The 22,456-nt window shown below is 35.6% G+C and overlaps 1 protein-coding gene across 4 annotated transcripts in view; it reads left to right on the top strand.

Annotated features, from left to right (window-relative positions):
* adgrb3 (adhesion G protein-coupled receptor B3) overlaps positions 1–22,456 on the top strand; it is a 151,297-nt gene that overhangs the window by 47,681 nt on the left and 81,160 nt on the right. For 2 of the 4 annotated variants that reach the window (XM_052573162.1, XM_052573161.1), the window contains exon 3: positions 19,711–19,821. The exons of the other annotated variants lie outside the window; for them this stretch is intronic. In XM_052573162.1, the coding sequence (XP_052429122.1) occupies positions 19,711–19,821 (111 nt within the window). The remainder of the gene's footprint in view (positions 1–19,710; positions 19,822–22,456) is intronic. 4 annotated transcript variants of the gene reach the window in all.

The raw sequence follows: 22,456 nt of genomic DNA, 5'->3' as shown, positions 1-22,456 counted from the left end.
TTCTGGGGGCATGATAAAAAGGCAAATCAACTGCTGAATTGACATATTTTTTATTTGCAATTTTAAAGCTGCGGTAGAGAACTTTTGACGCTCTAGCGGTTAATAAACAGAACTGCCTGCGTCTTGCGGAAGAACATCGTAGCCGGAACTACTTCTCTCTGTTTATGTCTATGAAGAATCACAAAGGTACTGGGTTACTCCGCCGCGGTTCCCCCGAAGCAATCTAAAATACAAAAAAAAACTTTTTTTACAAAAGTTCCCTACAGCACCTTTAATTTAAATTGTTTGTTTTTATTTGATTCAAATGTTATTATTTTTATTTGAAATGTTTACAGAAATACGATCTATCTGTCAATGTATCAATCTATCTGGCCTGTATATGAGTTACACAAGCAATGCATATACTGTAATACCTTATAATTAAAATAAGATAAAGGTATAGATATATGAAGATACATGCATTTTTATTTTATCTGACCAAATGAACAAAATGCTTAATTTTCTAGAATGCTCTAGTTATTTTTTTTTATTTCTATAATAATTTGTTTTCTTTAATTTTTTTTTAGACTGCATTCCAGCTAATATCAATAAAGTTGGGTTGTTTTGATATAATAATAAAAAATAAAAATAAAAAACAGTTAAGAGCTATCTGATTTTGATAAACTCTCTAAAATGCATTTCTCAAAACTTTCCGAATGTATTCATATTGTTGCAAATCTTGTGTTTGACTAATGCAATTCCTGTGTGGCTGTAATAAATTCATTAAAATGAACTTCCCCTCATTCCAGTTCACCATCCTGTGGGTCACGGCCAGTTGAACACAAATTCCCACTTATGAATTGCAAAGTAACTGAATTCTTAAATTCTGAATTTCACCCAACCCCAGTCAATCTATATTTGTTGTTTTTTCATGCCATGTCGAAACACTGCGTGTAGAATGATAAGAGTTTCTATACATCCCACTAACAACTTGTGACCAGCAGAGAATGTCGGACGGTTAATTGCACACATTAACAAGGCTTTACTTTGTGACGGTGGGCGTTGGCGACGGTACGCATTAAGAAACAATTAATTTCCAATAAAGCTGCTATTCTTGGCTGCCTCCGTGACTCTTTAGATCAAGGAGTCCATCATTGATAAGCCATTTCATGCTTCATTTACAAGAGCCACGCTAAAAGCAGTCCTGGACCGCATGCCATTAAGGATGCTTAGAAAAAGCTGAAAGCATTGTTTTTTCCCCTGTTACTCTTTATGCATCACTGGACTGTCATGTTAATTTTGTAATGCAGACTTTAGGAGATAACGTAGGTCCACGGACATCAGTAAACCCTGTAATTTATCTGATGATCATGTGAGCTTCGACACGGTCAGGAAGATTTTAAGTGTCAGGGAATGACCGTCTGGATGTTGCAGAATATTCCTCATCAACAGTGACCTATTTAAGAAAACGGACAGTATTGTGAACCGTCTGTCCTACTCTGCCAGCTGTCTGTGGTTTTCCTTAGCAGAATGTTCAGCTCCCAGTGTGTCTGGGAGACGTTGTGGGCGCAAGATCCTAATTCAGGATGCACAAATAGATAAGAGGCTTGCAGTGATTTTGTTTCACAGGTACTGTTTCTGTGAGCATGGTGCAACCCAAGCGGTTGTTGTTATCGTGAGCTTCAGGTGTCTGTTGAGATCTCTACAACCGCATGCAAAAGAAAGATAACACAAAATAATTTAACCTCTGAATTTATTCAATAAGAAATTGCTATTCGTATTAAAACAAGTCGTCTCTTGCATGGTACCTTATTTGTACATCACAGAAATATGTCCTAGAAAGCCACAGAGTGAATATTTCATGTCCTGCTGATTCGTGCAAGGTGTGTGTGTCTGACTGTGTGTGTGTTTGGGGTGGGAGTGAAAGCAGCACTGATAGAATTTTAATAACTCTAGAGTATTGCTGTTTTCAGCTAGAGCTGCATAGCTCATAGTGGCTACATGAGTCACTTTTTGTTTGTTCATAAACCTATGGATACACACGCACGCACACACATGCACACACACTCCTGGAATATCTGCACTGTTAACATAGCAATAGCAAATCTAAGTAACCCCTCTAGGCAAACGGACTTATATGTTTTGTTATGGTATATCTGTGCTAATATCTGTTGCGAATTGCAACATGCAACACTATTCAGATAGCATACGTTTTTTCGTTGCAGTTGCATGTATTCACATAAGTCTGATTTGATGTACTGGTTTGGTTGAGATTGAAGTATCTGTCGTTTTTATTAAATGCAAAGACACTGAAAAACAAAGACAATTCTGTCATCATTTATTCTCCCTTGTGTTGTATTAAAACTGTAAGACTGTCAGTGTTCTGTGGAACGCAAAATAATTATTGTTTGAATGCGTGTGGGCGTTTGCGAAGGTCACATGCTCTGTATGCATCATAAAACCCATTGTAATCAACATATGCACTGATTTCTGAAGGATCATGTGTTATCGAAGACTAGAGTTATGGGTGCTGAAAACTCAGCTTTGCCATCACATGAATAATTTTTCACATTAAAATATATTAAAACAGAAAACAAAGATTTTAGTATATTATGAAATACACCAAAAATCTACACTAGTTTTTACAAATGAGAAACTTTTGAAACCTCAACTTTTGAAACTTTTGTCTTCCAGAAGTTACAGATTATATTTTATCGGTAAAAAAAAGAAAAGAAAAAGCATTTTAATGAAACTGGTCTATTGTGTGGGTCGTTTTTGTTTCAAAATGATAGCAATTTAATATTTTCACCTATTCCTGTTCTCAATTGATGAAGATGTTTATTTATTTTCTAATGAAAGTAATGATCTGAATAACATGCTGTGAAGCGTGCTGTTTTAATGTTGTTTTTTTAATTGCTTCAAAGATTGAATGTGTTTCCAGGGGTAATAATCTTAATAGCTCTAATGATAACTCACCATTAGTTTATTTTAGCCAAAACATAGCACAGACAATCAGGGTGGAATATAATCTGCAAAATTAGAGAAATCTTTCTTGATGGCAATATGAAATAATAATGTTTTACAAAACATTAATGAGAATGGCATTATTAAAGTTAATACAATTTCAAAATGCAAGCTATAATTGACTCATAGCCAGCATTTAGGATTGTAGGAGTGTAGGAATGATTCAAAGCTTATATACTGCCAGTCAAAAGTTAGAATAAATTGGAATAATTTAGAATATAGATGTTCTTATGCTTACCAAGGGTGCAAATATTTGATCAAAAATACATTAATATTACATTTTAAAGAAATATTTTATTTTAATTCTATTTTTATACATGTTAAATTAATTTTCAGCAGCCATTACTTCAGCATTCAGTGTCACATGATGCTTTGGAAATATTAAATATGCTGATTTTATGATAGATTTAAATACAAAGACATACTTATATGGACCAAGGAGACATTAAGATGTTTCAAAAGATATCTCATTCTGAACTTTATATTCATCAAAGAACCATGGACAAAAGTATATGTTTCCACAAATATATTAAGCAGAAAAAAATAATGTAAGCAAACCATTTTAGTGACCTTTTTATGTCCTTAAGTGTGATATTGTCCGCTCTAATGAATTTGCATCTGTACATTATGGCCAGGAAGGCTCTCACAGCTGTCTTCCCAATGTTCTTTGCCCTTGTCTCAAGCGTCTCTTTGAATTATGGATTGAGTAAAGCATATTTGCCTTAACATGAGCTTTATCAATGAGCCAGGCCGAGTCTGGCACTGGATCTCTTTCCTCATGGCTGCCTCTTGCATACGAAAAAATGTTCTCTTTGTCTGTTAGATCAAGAACGGTGGTCAGCAATTGTTGAATTTGCCGGTGTAATGCAGGTGACAGGAGCAGTACTGCAGTGGGAATATGAGTTATGGGAGTTCCATCAGTCAGGGTACTTTAGGAATTGTGCTCTTATAATAGTGTGTGGTCATTACAGAGGCCTTTATTCTGAGTGCACGAGCCGGGTCCATTAAATGGGGGCTTTCTGTCTGTCCATTCCTTTCTAACGGCTGCTTTTTAAGATCTGTACATCTGTGCTCATTACTCAAAGCCACATGATATTTGTGATTTTTGTAAAGTCTACATTAAAGGTGGCAAAAAAATAAATACAAATGTGGCATGTTTTTCACATGACAGATGCAACTCTTGGCATGGACACTTTGGTCTAGGCAGTTGCCATTAAGGAATATTAAGGGCTTGAAATGGTTGATTTGCTTGTGGCTTATGCCAAATTCCTCAAGCCTTTCCCTTGAAGTCTGTGACATTACAGGAGAAGACAGTGCATATTCATTGATGTGTCAATCACAAGATCAGTTCAGCACTGGAAAACCTAGTGGTTACCGAAGCGTTTAATTGTGTAACCTCAGATAAACCCACTACAGTACACTCTTCTAATATGGTGAGAAAAATACACGATAATACATACAGTATTATGCTTTTGAATTGATTAAAAAGGATATTTGAATATTTGTATTTAAACTAAATGTAAACTAACACTCAAAAGTAATAGGATTTTTCTTAATTATTACTTTACTCAGCAATGACAAATGTATATATATATATATATATATATATATAATAAATGCAGCCTTGGTGGGCATAAGATAACTATTTTTAAAAACATAAAGAAATAACCTCAAACTATTGAACGGTATATTTATTGAGATTTCACAATATAAATATGGTAAGCAAGTTAATTAAATAAAATGGGATAGGTTAGGGTTAGTGTTAGGGTTAGAGTTAGGGTTAGGTAAGGGTTAGGGTTAGGGTTAGGGTTAGGGTTAAGTGGGAATAAGGCAGATATTCTGTTCCCAATGTTAACGCTAGTATTTATTTTTTTATGCATGCTATGTATATGATTCGTTTATTTTCTGTTTCTGTCAAAATATTATATTCATTTTCAGAATCGTGTGGCTTATTTCTCCCATTTAGTTATAGGATAACCTCCATGGTGTCAAGGTAATTGAGGCATCAGTGGTTCAGAGTTTTAAGTGGATAAAGGTACTTGCTAATGAATTTGTGTGCATGATATACTGATTCACATAACAGGGAGTTAGGTAGTGGAATGAGACACAGCCTGAAAATTATTCCTCATCAGTGTCGACTGGAGTTATGCAGGTTGGGCAGCCGACCAGCAATTATGCATGGACTATTTGCTATATCGATTGTAAATTAAGTAGTAATCAGCTCATACATTAAATGATTCATGCACGCTTAACTCTTGTTCACTAGTTGTGCAGATAAAAGTTACACCTATCAAATATATATGCATCTTTTGGTATCTTGTTCTTTTCATCTAGACAGTAGTGCAATATCTTCATTCAATGATTCAACAGCAAGCTTGAATAATGCAGAGAGAGAGATTGAAAGCTCTGTCTTGTTTTGTTTTAACGATGATTAAGATATGGTATATTTTTGCAGATTTTTATGCATTCAGTGTTTTCAGAGCTCAAAATCACATAAAGCCTTCATTTGCTGTGCAAAACAGTCACTCACAGCTGATCAGATTCCGTGGGAGGCTCAGAAACTGCAGGTCACATTTGTGGATGCCCTCGCAGACTGTTACCCACAACGCACCATTTTGCTTAGCAGTAGCAGTAGACAAGAAAATATGTTGTGCGATATTCACAAACAAGAGAGGTGAGGTGGCATTTTGTGAGAGAATGAGAACGGCAAGTGGACAAAGCTGTAAAACCTGATATTGCATAGCCCAACGCTATCTCACGGCCAATTCGTATGTATTTTACAAGGTGGCTTATTCGTACGAATTTGTACGACCTCACTCGCACGATTTTATACGATAGGTGTAGGTCATTCGTACACATTCATACGAATTGTGCAACTCGTAAAAACGTATGATTTGGCTTAATCGTATGAATTTGTATGAGTGTGGTCGCACGAATTCGTACGAATAACCACCTTGTGACAAATGTACGAATTGCCGTGAGATCGGGTTGGCATAGCCCAAAAATATGTGAACAAATCAAATATAGCTGTTATTTACATAAATATTAGGCTAGCCTATAACTAGGATTTGACATCATGAAAGCATATCTTCTGTAGCTTGTAGATCATATAGCTACTAATTAGCAGTGACAAAGTTATGGTTTTGATTCCCTCAATGCAGACCTGGAATGCACTGTGAAATGTCCACCAAATGAATACATGTAAATGCTAACAAAAACATAACTTTATTGACTTTGCACAGGATACATTTTACTTTGTGACCAAAAATGTCTAATAAAAAAATATATATTAAGAACATTTGAAGTGGAATCGTATTTGACGAATGCTAAGTGAAATGAACCTATTATGAATTTCTTGTTACATAAGAGATCATTTATGCTTCTTGCACGCATAATCTTCTTAACATTCGGCTCTTTCGTGATCACTACCATTAGCAGGCTGATCTGGCAAGCTCAGTCATTGCTCATGCTCAGCATCAATAAACTGCCTGAGCACAATGCATGCACCTTCCACAAACAGAAAAACAGTTCAATACAGCCCAGTAATAACAGATCTCATTTTATTTTATCTATAAAACTGCAGCTTGAATAGTGGAAAAAAATATTAATGGATGGAGATATGTGACCGCAATTATGAGAAACGCACAGACCTGTTGTTAAAGCTGTGTTATCCATGCTTTCTGAAGGTGTTTTATCTTTTTATGAAATACCAGCTTTTCAGAGAATCCTTTGTTAATTAGTATTTCGATGAAAACTAGTCTCTGAGAATTAACAGACTACATAATGGTATCATGACATTTTAACATAATCCCAAGCAGTTGCCTGAGCTGCGGGGTCTATTCAGCCGCTCTAATGATTCCATTGCGCATTCATGAGCTTCGTCTATAATAAATCTGGCTGATTTATTTTGTGTGAATGTTTTAGGCACCTAAGTGAGGAGAAATGAAAATACTGAAAGCTGCGTATTTGCGCTGAAGCTTATGGCCTCATTGACGTGCACTAGGCTGTAAGAACCCCCCGATGGGCTGCATTCAAATGCACTTGTTTATTTTCTCAGAAAAACAGAATCGGGCCACGGCTCTCCCTGGCAGCATGTGACGGAACTGGCATTGGGCGGTCTGAACTGTGTGTGGGTGTGTGGATATTTAAGATCATGCAGGCCTATGTGTGTGTCTCTCTCAGCAACAGGGCTTCTTCAGCAGCATGGCATAGACAACTTGAGAGTGCCATCTAGGTGCTGTATGTGGTACTGGCAGATGAGATCACTGGGAATGTTTTACCAGGCTTGGATCTCTGAACAGACTCCATACTCAACAATACATTTTGAATTCATTTTAATCTTTTCCTTTTATAATTTATTGATGTCTGTAGTTATTTATTTATTTATTTAGTTTTAATTATTGCCACTTTTATTGATTCCTACCCCAAACTAAACAATACAGTTTTTTAATAATATTTCCCTTATTTATTTATTTATTTATGTATTTATTTATTAAATCCTTTTGAATTTTATTCTTTTTTATTTATTAGTTTTATTTATTCTGTTTTATGCCGTCCAACACGGACTGCACATTTTCTTTCTTTCTTTCTTTTGTTCTTTTAAATGACAGATAACAGTTTGCTTTTTATACATACAGTACATTCAGATGCTGGTAAATAGCTGATAAAAGGATGTGATCACTATTAATGAACACATAATTGATCTATGTATAATTATATGTATGTTATCTATTTAACTATAATATATGTCTATTTATTTGGACAGAAAACATGTTTGTAACAACTTATTTTATGTATTAGATTTTCATTTCTTATTTTGTATGTCAAGGATCACGAGCACTTCTAAGGGACGAGATTCTCGCTGTGTCCAAAATTTAATACTTTCCTACTATATAGTATGCAAAAAAATGTACAGCAATAGGGGAGTACACAATCAAATACATAGTATTAAAAAAAAACAAAAAAAAACAATGGATGCTTTATTATCCCATGATGCCACGGGAGAGGATTTGTAAATAGCAGTTAGTAAGTTGGTAGGTCACGTGACAACTTGGCGGATGTAGTACATTTGAATTTAATTTATATTACACATATTTATACTATACAGAGAGTACTTTTTGAACACTTGCGAAGGTACTTAGACAGTATGCACCATTTATCTAGGCACCATTAATATTACTGGCGTTCCTAATTCTTACACAAATGGATCAACACTCAGACTGCTTTGTTCTAGTAATCTGCTTTTAACTACAGAAGCACAGATGGGCGAGTTTGGGGCATATTTTTCTGCCTTCCTGATTGTGTGTGTGACTTTTTGGTCATGAGTGAAATAAAAATGATTTTGCTGTAAGCTGGGACATACTCAGACCTGATATTGGAAATGTAAAGTCATTGAGCTATGAAACAGGGCCTATCTTTTACGTCACTCCGGCCACCATCATTATAATGCCCAGTGTGCTGTGTAAAATCTGAGTTATGGGAGATGCAGCATTCTGTAAAAAGAGGCTTTAACAATTACATGCTTGATTCACCAGATTATGCTGATAATACACTCCTCTGAAATTGGCGTTACCCATAACACGGCTTTCATCATCCAAACAAAACAACATTCCGGTAAAGCCAGCTCTCTTTGCAATCAACTCCATTCATTTCTCTGTGAAGTCTGAAAAGTGCAAGCCATGTTGGATTGATGTTGCCATCGTGCTTCAAAGCATATGCCAGAATGCACCCAGCTTACACAGAAAGGTCGAGATGTGGCTTTTCATTGCTTTAAAGTGGGGGACTTTTTGCCGTTGCGTAGAACCTCTTACTAGCTGCATGCTGGACGGAGTTACATGATGAGATGACTAGCTCAGATCAGGGTTGTTGGAGACTGGGGGCGGGCAGGAAAGAGGAGACTCATTTCATGCAAGGTTACACACATCAGTCAGTCAGACAGTCAGCTTCCTTGACTATCAGAGCACTCAAGCAGGATGTTTCACTTCTGGAGAGATAGTAAGATAAAGTTGTGCCTAAAGTGTCAGCTGTGTGTGAAGTGGGTTAGAGGATTACTGAACACTTCACTTAAAAACTGTCATTTACTCACCCCACGTACGATTTTCTTTCTTCTGTGGAACAGAAATGTTACATTCTAGCTGCTATTTTATTTGTAAGTGGAAGAGGATTGAATTGGTCAAGCTCTGAAATGTATCATGAAAAAGTAGTACTTTTAACAATTTACACACTACAGTCCAAGCCTTCTGAAGGTGTATGATAGCTTTATGTTAGAAATAGATTGCAAAAATTGTAGTCTATTTCAGAGCCTCCGTGGTGGAAAAGAGCATTCTTCAAAAATGCATTTTTTGTGTCAAGAATATTAAACAGTTTCAATGACATGAGTTATTAATTATATATATATATATATATATATATATATATATATATATATATATATATATATATATATATATATTATATATAAACATTTTGAATAAATTAACCACTGAAAAAATAACCACTTGTGTGTAATATTTGTAAAAAAATTTAATATTTGTTGACCTGCATGTAATGTGACCATTAACCAATGTAAACCAATGCAAATGTGATACAAATTTTATTTCAAAATATTAGTAAATTACACAATGACAGTTCAAATAAAAATAAATGTGTTCATCAGTTATCAGTAGTTGGTGCTATGTTGAAATACTTCTTCTTTTTTTATGTTTTATTAATTACATTTTCACAACAGCAAAAAAAAAAAAAATGGAAAAAAGGGTTCAGACTAATATTGTGGTGCAAAATGAGAAGCAATATGAATAATTTGTTGCTATTGTGTGAATAATAGGTAATCAATAAAAAAAAGTAACTAGTCTGATTACGGGTATTGTAAAACTGAATTTAATCTAATTATAAGTAATACATTTTTGGAGTCTGATTACATAATCCAGATTACATGTAATCAGTTTCTACCCATCTTTGACTGCATACAGTATGTTATTGTTATATGTTTTTTGACCTACAAAGCATTATTTGTATTTCATTTAGGATGTTGTCTTATAAGGCAGATTCCTATGCATGCGGCAGGCAGCTCACAAGGTTTTGGAAGCAAGCCTGAGTGTGGATCTGTCCTTTAAAAGGTCTGTGCGCTTGGAGGAAACTGTGTGTCAGTGTTATATTGAAACAATATGAGGACACAGGGTTTGTTGACTGGCAGGCCATTTGTCATTTGAACCGTATGATTTCTCTCACCTCCCTCCTCGACAGAAGGTCTGTGCCCATATGCTTTATTACTGTTATTATCATTGGCTAAATGAAATATTCACATGATAAGCTGAACATAATGGATCATTGCGTGACGCTCCCTAAGACTGCAATTAATACTGCTCGCGTTTTGCAGCTATTTTTTAAGTAATTTGTCTGTGCTGAAATATTCTTGATATTGATGCCTTGAGAAATCTTTCGAGCAACCATGAATCTCATCTCATCTCACCACAGCAGTTTTGCAATGATTGTATTTCAGCTCGCTTATTTGGCTTAAATCCCCGTGTCCCCAGCGTGGAGCATCAGCTCTATACAGTGAGCATTTTGGCTGAATTGAATGTGATTGCCAAAAGCAAGAGCAGTGGGCGGACAGTTCCAGTCTGAAAAAAAAAAATGTCCTCCCACCTTATGCTGTAACCCTTTCGAAAAGAATCGCTGAGTTATTTTGAAAAAGCTTTTCCACTTAAATCAAGGCCGAGCACAATTGCTCACCACAAAAGAGGCCTGAAATCTTTCAGAAACTTTGAAAGTACATATAATGTACGACGACTAGTGAAGGGAAGAGGTGCAGACCTGTTTCTGAAAGAGCCATTCTCGTCATGATTCACTGGCCATTAAATAATTCCAGGTGCATTCTGGGTTAACCAGTTAGAAGTGTGTGCCCGAAAAAATGAGGTTTGTTTCTGTCTGTGGTGGTGGTTCCATGGTGCGAGATTTGTGATGGGGTGGGAGGGTAAATTGCTTGTCTTGAAAGAACTGAAAGTGATGTACGAGGCCCAGCTTTGAAAGGTTCTTTAAGGCACTGATAAATCTCTGTCTTCCCATCTGGCTGCTTTTAATCTGAGGTAGATGCCGGAGCACGAACGTTTCCCTTTTCTTTGCGTTGACAGGCCAGTTTACGCGAGAGTCAGTGAGTACTGCCTCGCATTCACTGCGGTAGACAAAATGGTTCCTTTAGAGAGAGGTTTATTTTGGCGGAAGTGCCATTAAAAATAGATAAACCTATAAGCAAGACCTACAACCCAGACAGTGGGTAATCGGTTGTATTTTCTGATGGGAAAAAGGTTTGATTATGCACAAGGCCGCTGGCACAACCCAAGAATTTGTTTCAGCAAAACTTTAAGGCACCTATCAGCACTTTCTCAATTGCTGAAACTTAGGGACATCCCTTCTAATATAAAACCGCAAAGTTTGAAAGGATATTTTTTTCAATTACCCTGGAAAGAAGCTACAACTGGAAAGAAGCCATAATCAAACAGTTGTTGGGTACCTTGTTTTCACTGACTGGACATGTTCGATCTGCATTGCAAGTCTTGTTTAAGCAGTCTGGTACGATTTTTCCACAAACCCTCATGAACTCTGACAAATTGAATAAAAGTAACTAAATGGATGTATACGCTCTCACAGTGCTTCAAACTCCTCCATTTTTGGCAATTACTGTAGAGGCATTTGAAATGTTGGTTTGAAACTTTTTTTCAGAGCTAACATGTATCTTATTAGCAGTCTGTTGATGTAAAATACAGTAGAAGCTGCTGCTTGTTGGATGGAAACTTTGATGACACTGTCCATGTCTCACACCTCCCCCTCAAGCCTGACACGAGTGTGTTTCTCTTTGAGACAAAGATAAACTATGAGAGCAGTGTATGATGTGGGTAGTAGTGATAGAGTTGAAGTTGCCCACTGGTTTTGCTCAGTTATGTTGGCATGCTCACATGCATTATTTAATATTTTCCTGTTGGAATTTCAGAAGGAAAATTGTATAATATTTTCTCACCTCCTCTCTACATTAAGTAATGTGTGCAGTAATAGCATGACCACTGTACAACTTTATCATTTTATTTTATTTTATTTTCAACAATGTATCTGATTTGGTTAATTGTTTCTGATTTGGATACCATTTTTCATCTTATTTTATTTATCTTTTATGGTTTTTATGGTCATATTCAGTTATATTTTGGACTCAAATTTGTAGGTTTTCTGACTAATTTCCCTAATTTATATATGTTTTTTATTTTATTGTATTATTTATTTTCATATTTTTTTTCAGTGCATCTGATAGTCAAAAGGAGTTCACGATGGTGTTGAGCTGGCTATGATTTTCATGTGCCCCATATGAAAAAAAAGAAGAAGTATTTTTCCATCGCAGTGCTAGAGTTTGTGTTTCAGTTGTGCTGTTTAATAAGTATAGACTTTTTTTTCCGGATGTTACCTCTGTAATTTCTTAAAACAGTTAAAAGCTAAAAGACCAGGAGGCCACAGAGCAAAAGTATAGAGCTATAAAAACCATATGGCATAGTTTACCATAATTTGGTGAAAGAAATGTGACTATTGGTATATTAATTTCAACACGCATCTCCTTTTGCTCTCAATTAAATCTCAACAACGTCTTATTGTTCCCTTGGAGAAACAATTTAGATATTAAATATAATTTTTTTTTCTCTTTCATGGGAAATTTTGCGCTTATTTTTCTCATCCAGAGAAATCCTGAATTTTAACTACCAGGGCTGCCATCTTCGCCCAGTAAATCAGCACAACAGCTGCGAGGTGAAATCATAATTATAAAAAGGACACTGAGTTACAGAGTCCAAGATCAAATTCTGACTTGTATTGTATATGTATTATGCATAAATTTGTCTTAGTACAAGAACAAGTCATGTAGCCACGTCTGTGTTGTCACTGTTTGTAGCTGTAACCATGTTGTCAGTAAATATTTCATAAAATAATGGACTGCATTGAATTTCACAAGGTCCTGTTTATGCCTCTGGTCTGCCGTTAAGCACCTCTTGCCCTAGGAAAATCATTCACAGAGGGTATTCTCAATAGCAAGAGCTTTTGGTGTGTTTTGCAAGATTACAGAGTGCAGAAGTAACCTTTTGAAACATCCATCCGACACTCTCCCTCTCTCTGGATCATTATCTTGTGTGAACATTCATCACTTCCCTCATTTTGCGCGGGATTTCGACATCATCATACTTTAAAAGGCTTTCTGTGCTTTGAATGTGTATGTTTCTCCTTCATGTATGACACTGGGAATGGATCTCGAGGCCTTTATGTATCTTTTTCATGTTCTTTTCTCTTCGTTTTTCCATCGGGTCTCCTGCTCGCTTTTCTCTCCCCACCTCATCCACTTTCTCTCGTTCTGGGTGTTTGGATAGAAACCATCTCTTCTTTTTTTTTTTTTTTTGTCAGAACAGGCCTACATATAATTTAGCAGCTCTTTAGCCACGGTACAGAAAGCGAGCTGGAGTCTGAATCACTTGGGTGAATCCCTTTAGACAGCATGTCCCCTATTTTTCAAGTCATTGTCAGAGTAAAGAGCAGAGCAATCCATTCCCATCGAGTGTGGATAGAGGGCCAGCATATAGATAGCTGTCTGCTAGGACTGTAATAAAGATAGCATGGATGCCATCTATCATGAGTAGCTACTTTGGAAGACGGCACAAAATTCTTGCTGTTCCAGCATCAAAAGCCGAACATTTGGGCCGAGCTCCGTGCCTCTGGTTCATGTTTGATCACCACAGCTGCTGTGGGCCACTGGCTTTGTTCTGATGGCACCCGTACTGAACCTCCGATGGAACAAAGGACAGTGGTGGCTGCAGCTGAGTTTTCTTGAACCATAAATCAAGCGAGGACTGTTTCTCTTTTTTTCTCTCTCTCTCTTTATTGTGGCCCTGCATCATCTCACAGGATGTTTTTCTTGGTAGTTCAAGACCTCGAGAGCTCTGCGCTACTTTATATCAAGGCAGAAGCAGCACATAGGTCACTCCAAACAAGCATAAAAATAAATAAAGATCAGTGTAAGTAATAACTGTGCTAAGGGTGAAATGATGTTTGTTTCTTCAACTGTTGGAACTTATATTGCAAGCTCTTGATTTTTATTAAAACAAGTAGAGCTATATGCAGGCCACATTAAAATTGTCTCTGGAAATTTTAATCTGCGTTCATTATTAACTTCTACAACAAAGATTTACAATGATAAACAAGATATATATAGGGACAAGGTTAAAATCTTGTACAAAAAAATATAAAGTAGCATGTATGCCTAAAATAACAATTATTGTTAAAGTATTTAAATTATGATTAAAGTATTAGGGCCCTATTATACACCCAGCGCAATGCGATGCAAGGCGCAACGCAAGTGTGTTTGCTAGTTTCAATCCAGCGCCATTATCATTTTCCTGTCCAGCGCCATGTTGTTTAATTAGCAAATGCATTTGCGCCCATTTGTGCACCCATGGGTGTTATGGTCTAAAAAAGAGGTGTGTTCAGGCACATTGCTGTTTTAGGGAGCTGAAAATAGACTGTGCCATAGACCAACTAAAACCTGTTCTAAAGTCTAAAGGCAATGGCACAATATTTTGTTATTTAAAGAGCCCGTTGGTAGAAAATACGCCTCTGGGTGCGTGTTGACTTTGCTTATTACTCACAGGGATCACACAAACATGCCAAATATTAAAAACAAAAGGATTACATTGTAAAAGAATATTATTGTGTAGGCTACATAAATATAAAAATGTAATGATGGATAGTCATTGCGTGTATTAGAATTATACCTATTTGCAATTCAGCCTATTACTACTTATAATGATGAATGAAATTGCAGAATTAATTGAACAATCTTGCCAATACACACACATATATATTAACTGACTCATCATGCGGAGCTTTGGTGGATTCCTGCTTGTCCCGTTGATGATCTGCTTGATGGTTTCTTCGCCTGAGAAGCGGTCATCTTTTCCACCATGTAAATAGCGATCCGCCAGGCATTTCGCTCTTAAAGGGAATGGGAGATGACTCTCTGATTGGTCTATTGAACGTTACGCCCATTACTCATTAAGAAAACCAGGACAACCCATTCCAAAAATGCGCCTGGACCATTTTCTTCTTTTTTTTTTCGTCGTTAGAATAGCAAAAGTGGATTGGGACATGCCCTGAGTGCACCTGAGCCGTGCGCTTTACACTTTTTGTTTAGATCATTAAAATAGGGCCCTTAAATTATTAAAACATAAAAATCTATTTTTAAACAAAAATAATCTCCATGAGCAAAACTTTATTTATTTACTTATGACTGAAATTGCTTATTATATTTCCCAAAATAAGACTCATTTATAATCCAACAATGATACATCAATTTTTTTGTTTTTTTAAAGTTATCCACAAGTTATACTTGGTTACCAAGGAGACAGCAGTGTCAGTAAAGAACATGTTGAGATGAAATATGATAAATGTGAGGTGTGAAGACAACAAAGGAAAAGCAAAGTAAATATCTCTTGTGAACAGATTTTTTTTACTATGTGTCATTTGTAGTGAGGCTGTAATTTTTACAAATCATGTTAAAGTGTGAAAAAAAGCTTTTTAGGAAACATGGAACACTAGCTATGAACAAAGGATTGGCAATTTAATAATTAAAAATAAATAAATAAATAATTATCTCCACCAAAAAAAAGAACGGTGACTTGGTGGGTGCACAAAAAAGACCACATTTTTCCATGACATATTTATCCACTGTTACTAGGCACAATAAACAAACTATTGCGAATGTGAAAAGTATGTTTTTTTTTTAGAGAGTCATTTTGAGGGGGTCAAAAGGTGCCCATATTTGAAACACCCTTATTTGTAGTGAACAGTTGTGTCTAACAGATGGACTCTCTCAGAGCAAAGGTCTCATGCTCGTTCACACCGACTAAAGAGCTCTGTATTCTTCACAGTATTCTTCACACTTCAAACCTCACAGCTGCCTTGATTACAGCTTTCAGTAGCACCTCTTGTTGATGTTGGGGACGTGTTTGATGACCTCTTCATCAGTTGGGTGTTATTTGTGATTTAAACTCCGTGATTTTGACCCTTGACCTCTGCTGCACTCACTGTAAACTCACAAAAATGTTACAAAACTGTCCTCACTTGATTTCCAAACAGACACATATTATAAACCTTTATAATCTTTAAATGTATAGCAGTACTCATAGGCAATGCATAAACTCAGGTGACCCATTAGTTTGGTCTGGAAAATTTTTTTTTTAATAATGTAGATCTTGTAATCTGTTAGTTGAAATGAGTTACAAAGAAATGAAACATTACAGTATAACTGCAAACACAGCTCACAATCATAATGATGATAATGCATGTAGGCCTTTATTTGTGTGTTTTAAAATTTAGCAAATGAGTGTTAACATTAAATAACAACCTCTATTAAAATACTGCTAATCATCCACATAAGTGATACTTCCTATATGCAAATGACTATCAGCATAATTTTCTTGACATTTCACTGACTTGTAACTGTTTGATGATGGAAAGCAAAGTACCATGGATCTACACTAATGAATCACTTTTTAAATGGTTATTTTAATTTTTGTTTTTATATATTTCTCCCCCTCTCTTTCTCTGACTCACTGTTGCCATGGACACGTTCTATTGTAGAAGTGATGCTAAAGGATTCATTAGGTCTGTAGAGAGTTTGGTAATCTTCCATTGAACAATTGAGACTCAATCAGTGTAGCCTGATATAGCTTACTGTCTCTAACGTGAATGTCTCTTTTTGTTGACACGGATGCATTCTCTCTGATACTGATAAGGGACAGTTCACTCAAAAAATGAAAATTGTTGTGCTTTAAAAATTGCTCATGTCGTTCCATACCTGTGGGGCTGTCTTTTGTGAAACACAAATAAGGATATTTTGAGGGTCCGACGTAGTATTGGAGACCAAAGTGTTCTTCAAAACTCTTTATTCATCAGTGTGTAAACATGAATCTGACCAAATCATGTAGTAACATTTGAGATTGTATTTTTTTATGCTTTAATCTTTCTGCTTATTTATTTGTTTATTTGCTAATATCTACTAGACAAAATAGTAATTGATAAAGTATCACCTTGTTCTCATAATAAAGTAATTCTTCACTCAAAAATTAAATGCTCTCATTTTTCACTCATGTGCTTCCCTTGTTGCACCCAGTGACGTCAAGATTTCTTGACCCAGCATCAGAAGGTGTCATATTTGATTTGAGAGCTTGTAGAGGTTATGATTTAAGTTTTTAAGTCTGTTCTTCACACAAAGATATATCGGAAAACTTTGAATATGTAGCACAGGAGATTATGGACCATGTTTATGTTACTTTTAAGATGCTTTTTTCAGTTTAGAACTTGACAGCACGGCAATGCTGGTATTCATTAAATGTTAACCTTTTGTGTTCCACAGAAGAAGAAAAAGTCACATGGGTTTGGAATAACATGCTTAAATGATGACAGAATGTTTGTTGGGGGGCGAGGTACACAATTAAAGCAATACTCAACCCAAAATGAAAATTTGCTGAAAATAAAAGATTTGTTTCCTCATCAGAACAGATTTGAAGAAATGTAACATTACTCCACTTGCTCACCAATGGATCTTCTGTAGTGAATGGGTGGCATTAGAATGAAAGTCCAAACAGCTGATTAAAACGTTTGTAAACACACAAAGGGTATTAACTTAAACCATTGCTTCTGGCCATTGAATATGAGTCTATAATTTGTAATATGCTTCCTCCAGTGAAAAGGTACATAAACTATTGTCCTCTCAAATCAAAATCCACCCACATCTTTGTTTGGAACAGTTTTGGGCTGTTTTCATTTGCAAAGTGCTTCATCTTTGCATATTTCTCTCCTGATAAGATGACTTTTTCACTATAGAAAAAAGCTGTATAATGGACAAAGGACTTTTTTATTTTAGCCGGAAGCAATGGTTTGATTTTAAAAACATCTTAATGATGGGTTTATTATAAACGCGCAGCTTTTTGCTTCACAAGATGTTAATTGATAGATTGAAGTCATGCAGAGTATTGTGCTGTTTTAATCAGCTGTTTGTCAGTGAATCACTACAGAGGATCCATTACTGAGCAAGTGATGTAATGCTACAATTCTCCAGATCTATGCCAATGAAGAATCAAACTCATGTACATCTTTTTTTTTTTAGGAACAATTTCAGCAAAACCATTTTTGGGTGAACATGCCAGGACTGAAGTAGACAAATGTATTAAATTCCTTATTTATGATCCCTACACACATTCCCACTTGTAACATTTTCAAATGCAGTTCCAGTGTGGCATAGTGGCAGATAAATAAAAATGTTTTGCTTGAGGACAGCCCCTTGCAACCTATGCTAACAATATTTTTGTGACTTATGTTGCAGTGTGGCATTGCTATACTTTATAGACTATGTTATGTTTTGAAAGCATGGACTAGGCAGAGCTTTGAATTTGTTTGCTGCTTCTTTTTCTTTCTTTTTTTTTTTTTTTTTTTAGTTGTACTGGAGAAAGCAGAAGGGAGTTGGGAAATGCTCTGGGCCACCTGGGTCAAGAACAGAGCCATAAACATGTGTATGACCAAATGGCTCTTGCAGCCGCAGGCCTAAAGTCTTCCATAACTGCATTATACTCCGTGTAGCTTTTAAATACACAGCCTTTCACCTCAAAGCTTTGCTTCTCGCTGTTGTAACATCAAGGTTTCTGTATACTTATGGTCTTAAAAAAAGTAAAAGAGATCGTTTCTTCTTTTACTTCTCACATCAATGAAGTAATTCCCAATTAGCAATGGAAGCATGGTTGTGTCTCATTGCTTTTAAACTGTTTCAACTCCATCTATGAAACATGAATTGTGAACAAGACTGCAGTCCCCAAAAAGATGCTTTGTACATGGATGGAGAAAAGTAAAAATAGAAGGAAGTTTCAAAAAGCAGCACATATAGGGGAAACATGCAAGGGTTTTCAAATCAGGACACTGTTATTTGTTTCTGAATAAACAGTTTAAGAAAGAGAAATTAGCCATATTGTTGTGCTGAAAAGAGTGTAATTAATCCAAAATGAGTGATACACAGCTTAGCATACAATTGCGAGATAATTCATCTTTTGATATTCTGTTAGATATAACAGCACGTAATTCCTTTACTAATTCTGGGTCTTAACTAACTAATTATTCTAAAAGCCTGGATCTGTTGCAGGCACTGTGGATCAATCTAGCATGTCCATGACACCCCCTTCCCTCGCCACCCCTTTCCTTCCTCTGTGGCTTTCCAATGGCTTACACATTTTCCTTTCTTTTTTTTATCCTCTCTTTCTTTTTTGTTTGTTTTCGGGAGGGGAGGGGTGGAGGTTAATTCAACGTCTTGTTAAAAAGCCAATGTAAGTTGATTTTGCATGTGTTTCTATGTGTCATAGCTGTGCTTCTAAGCTCAATTAATGCTCCCAGCTCACCACTGATAAACCGTTCTGTGCACTGTTCTTTGCTTTCCTAGAAAGGCTAAGACAAAAGACAAGAGTGACAAGTTAAATAAAGCTGTCCATGTGTGATATACTTTTATTTTGTTTTAAAGCCATGTACTGCGAGCCACCTCTACGTTCCAGAATTGTGATAAGCTCTTTTTTTCCCTTTTCTCTCTCTCTTTCTGAAGATTTTGTATCAAAGCCTAGTTTTCATGAACCTCTATTCTGTCCCTAGAATATGGAATGATCGGAGAACATACTGTAAAAAGTCAGCGGCCAAGATCAGTACATGACACAAAGGGCCTACAGGAGCGAGATGAATCTGCTAAATTTATGGCACAAACTGGTAATACAATAGTTATGCTTCTTTCCTTTCCTATGTAAACTAAACTTAATTTTCATCTTAAGTCACTTGCATGCTATCTTCTGTACTGCACCTTTAAGTGACGATGTTTATTTATCATATTTCTTTTTTGTCCCTCTTCCACTTGGTTAACGAAAAACGAAAGAATTGGCCATTTCAGCAAACTGACACCATACTCAATTGGGCTTCTGGTTTCTATTTGTTTTTGACAGTTTTTATGACTTTTAAGCACTAAAAGCAATAAATATAACCCAGACTGGTTAAACCTGAGATTAATTGCATGGCTATTAAATGGTTAACATTTAACAGTAAATATCTGTGGTTATCCAGCTGTTTAGAGATAAAATAACCCTGATATATTACCTTTTAAAGTGCCAAAAAAACAAGGCCTGTAGAAACCTGAAGATGTTTCTCTTTCCTTTCTTCGCTTTAATTTCTCTGTTTTTCTTTTTCTTTCTCTTTCATTTGTTTCCTGCATGAACTTTATATGATCTGTAGCTATTATGGGGAGGGACGTTTAAGTTTTGCACCTTTTTTTGTATATTTGTGACATTTGTGTAGCACTTAACATCGTTTAAGTTGCAAATCATTGTGCATACTAAACCTTAACAACTTTGTTTCCATTCCAACCGGTCTTTTATGTGTTTATTTATTTCCATTTCTAAATGAAAATCTGAACAGAATGTCATTCATCCTGCATTTAGTTTCTCATTTTCAGATTGTCTGACTTGTTGTACCACTTCATCCAGTGTTGATCCACCTTTCAATCTAATCTAATCGCTGAGAATGGCAGAGGAAATTGTCCATATGTACCCAAGGTCATTGCCAGTAGAATCTCTGGAAGTTAGTACAAACAAACCAATCTTGAGTCTACAAGCTACCAGAAAGTTGCATATATTTTGAGCATATAAGCTTATTTTTTTTAAATTAAATTTTTAAACTGAACTGTTTTAATGGGACTTGACTTAAAAATAATAAAAATAAATAAATAAAACCTAATGATTCTAATCATTTATTGATTAATATTAAAACCATAAAAGTTTAATTTCAAATTTTTCCTTTGCATACTATCCCTTTATTCAGCATAACATGGCAATTGGATTGTTACATTATGGATATTGATAACATGCTTTTAGGGAGACAGTTTTCTTGCTTATTAAATGTTTGGCAAATTCTCTGAAAATCAAATGTCTTATAAGTGCTTGGTCTGGCCATGCAATTGCTCATTGGGAATTACAGGCGATCCAGAGTGCAGTGTTTAGTGAACAGATATAAAACACAAAGCTAAGCTCTACGTGTTTGCCAGAAAGCAGCCTATGCTTTTAAATTAACAATTAGAACAACTTTATATAGCAATCATATATTCTAATGCCAGCAAAGGATGCCAGTGATTGAATTGCCATTACAGTTGGTAAATCATAATGTTTCCAGCTCAGAACCATAATCAGATGGAACTTCTTACAGCTTTGGTTGTTTGGATTCAACATAGAAAGCTCTTCCATCAAGTGATTCTCAAATGTGACCAGCGCTACAGAAAATTGCTGTGATCTGCTGAATATGTCCCCTTTTTTTCTTGACATTCTCCAATTCTAATTGATTTTGCTTCAAATAGACAAAAAGCTTTAGCATAAATCCAGGAGATCAGAGGTCTAAAAGAGTGAAGCGCAGACTAGACTGAGGGCCGGAGGTCTTTTCTTCTGTGCAGCTGTAGTTAGTAGAAAACTAACTCTCTCATCAAAGATCATTCTCTAACTTTTAGAAGCCATGTTGCATGCATTCTGCATAGTTTATCATATTTTATATATTTCATCTATTAGTTTTGTTTGCCTTTTTTTCAGTTTATTCCATCTAAATGGTTGCATGCATGATTTTTAAATATAAATATGAAGTTAAACCTTAGTATTTTAAGGATGCTAATATAATAAAAGCTCCCATTATAATATCTAATTTGTGGCCACACAGTCAAATGGATATGATCCTGCTTTGAATATGGATAAATGTATTAATCATTCATAAATCAGGATTTTGAATGTTTTTATTTTGATCTGTCAATGTAATATTTCAATATATTTGTAGATTTTATTATATTTAATTACAATATCTTACAGTATATGGGCCATACCAGGACAAGTTTGCTCATTTGTGCTCCTGGAAATCTTCCTTTCTGCAGAGTTTAGCTGTCTGAATCAAAGCTAGATGTTTTGCCTCCAAGTCAGACAGTGATTTAACTGACAGCATGTCCGTATGAAGGTACTGTACTTCATAAGGAAACCATGATGTCATGTCTAATGATCTAGAGCAAATTCAAGCGAGCTTAGAGATAATTGAATTCATATTTAATGCATATTTCTCAGCTGAAATGGAATCACAAGTTTTTAAGTTTTAAACTGTATCACCATAAGTTAAAAAATATATTTATAAACTAAACTTTCAATCGCTCTGTCAGACGACATTTTTATTCCTTTAAACAAATGCACACAGTGGATCATGAGAAATAATTAGGGACAGTTCGCCCAAAAATGAAAATTCCGTCTGCAGATACTACCCTCATGTCATGTCAAACCTGAATTGACTTTCTTCTGTAAAACCTAAAAGAAGATATTTTGAAAAATGCATG

The sequence above is a fragment of the Carassius gibelio genome, chromosome B13, assembly GCF_023724105.1.
Source record: "Carassius gibelio isolate Cgi1373 ecotype wild population from Czech Republic chromosome B13, carGib1.2-hapl.c, whole genome shotgun sequence".
NCBI lineage: Eukaryota > Metazoa > Chordata > Actinopteri > Cypriniformes > Cyprinidae > Carassius > Carassius gibelio.
The sequence above is the reverse complement of the archived record's forward strand: the minus strand, read 5'-3'. Positions and strand labels throughout refer to the sequence as shown.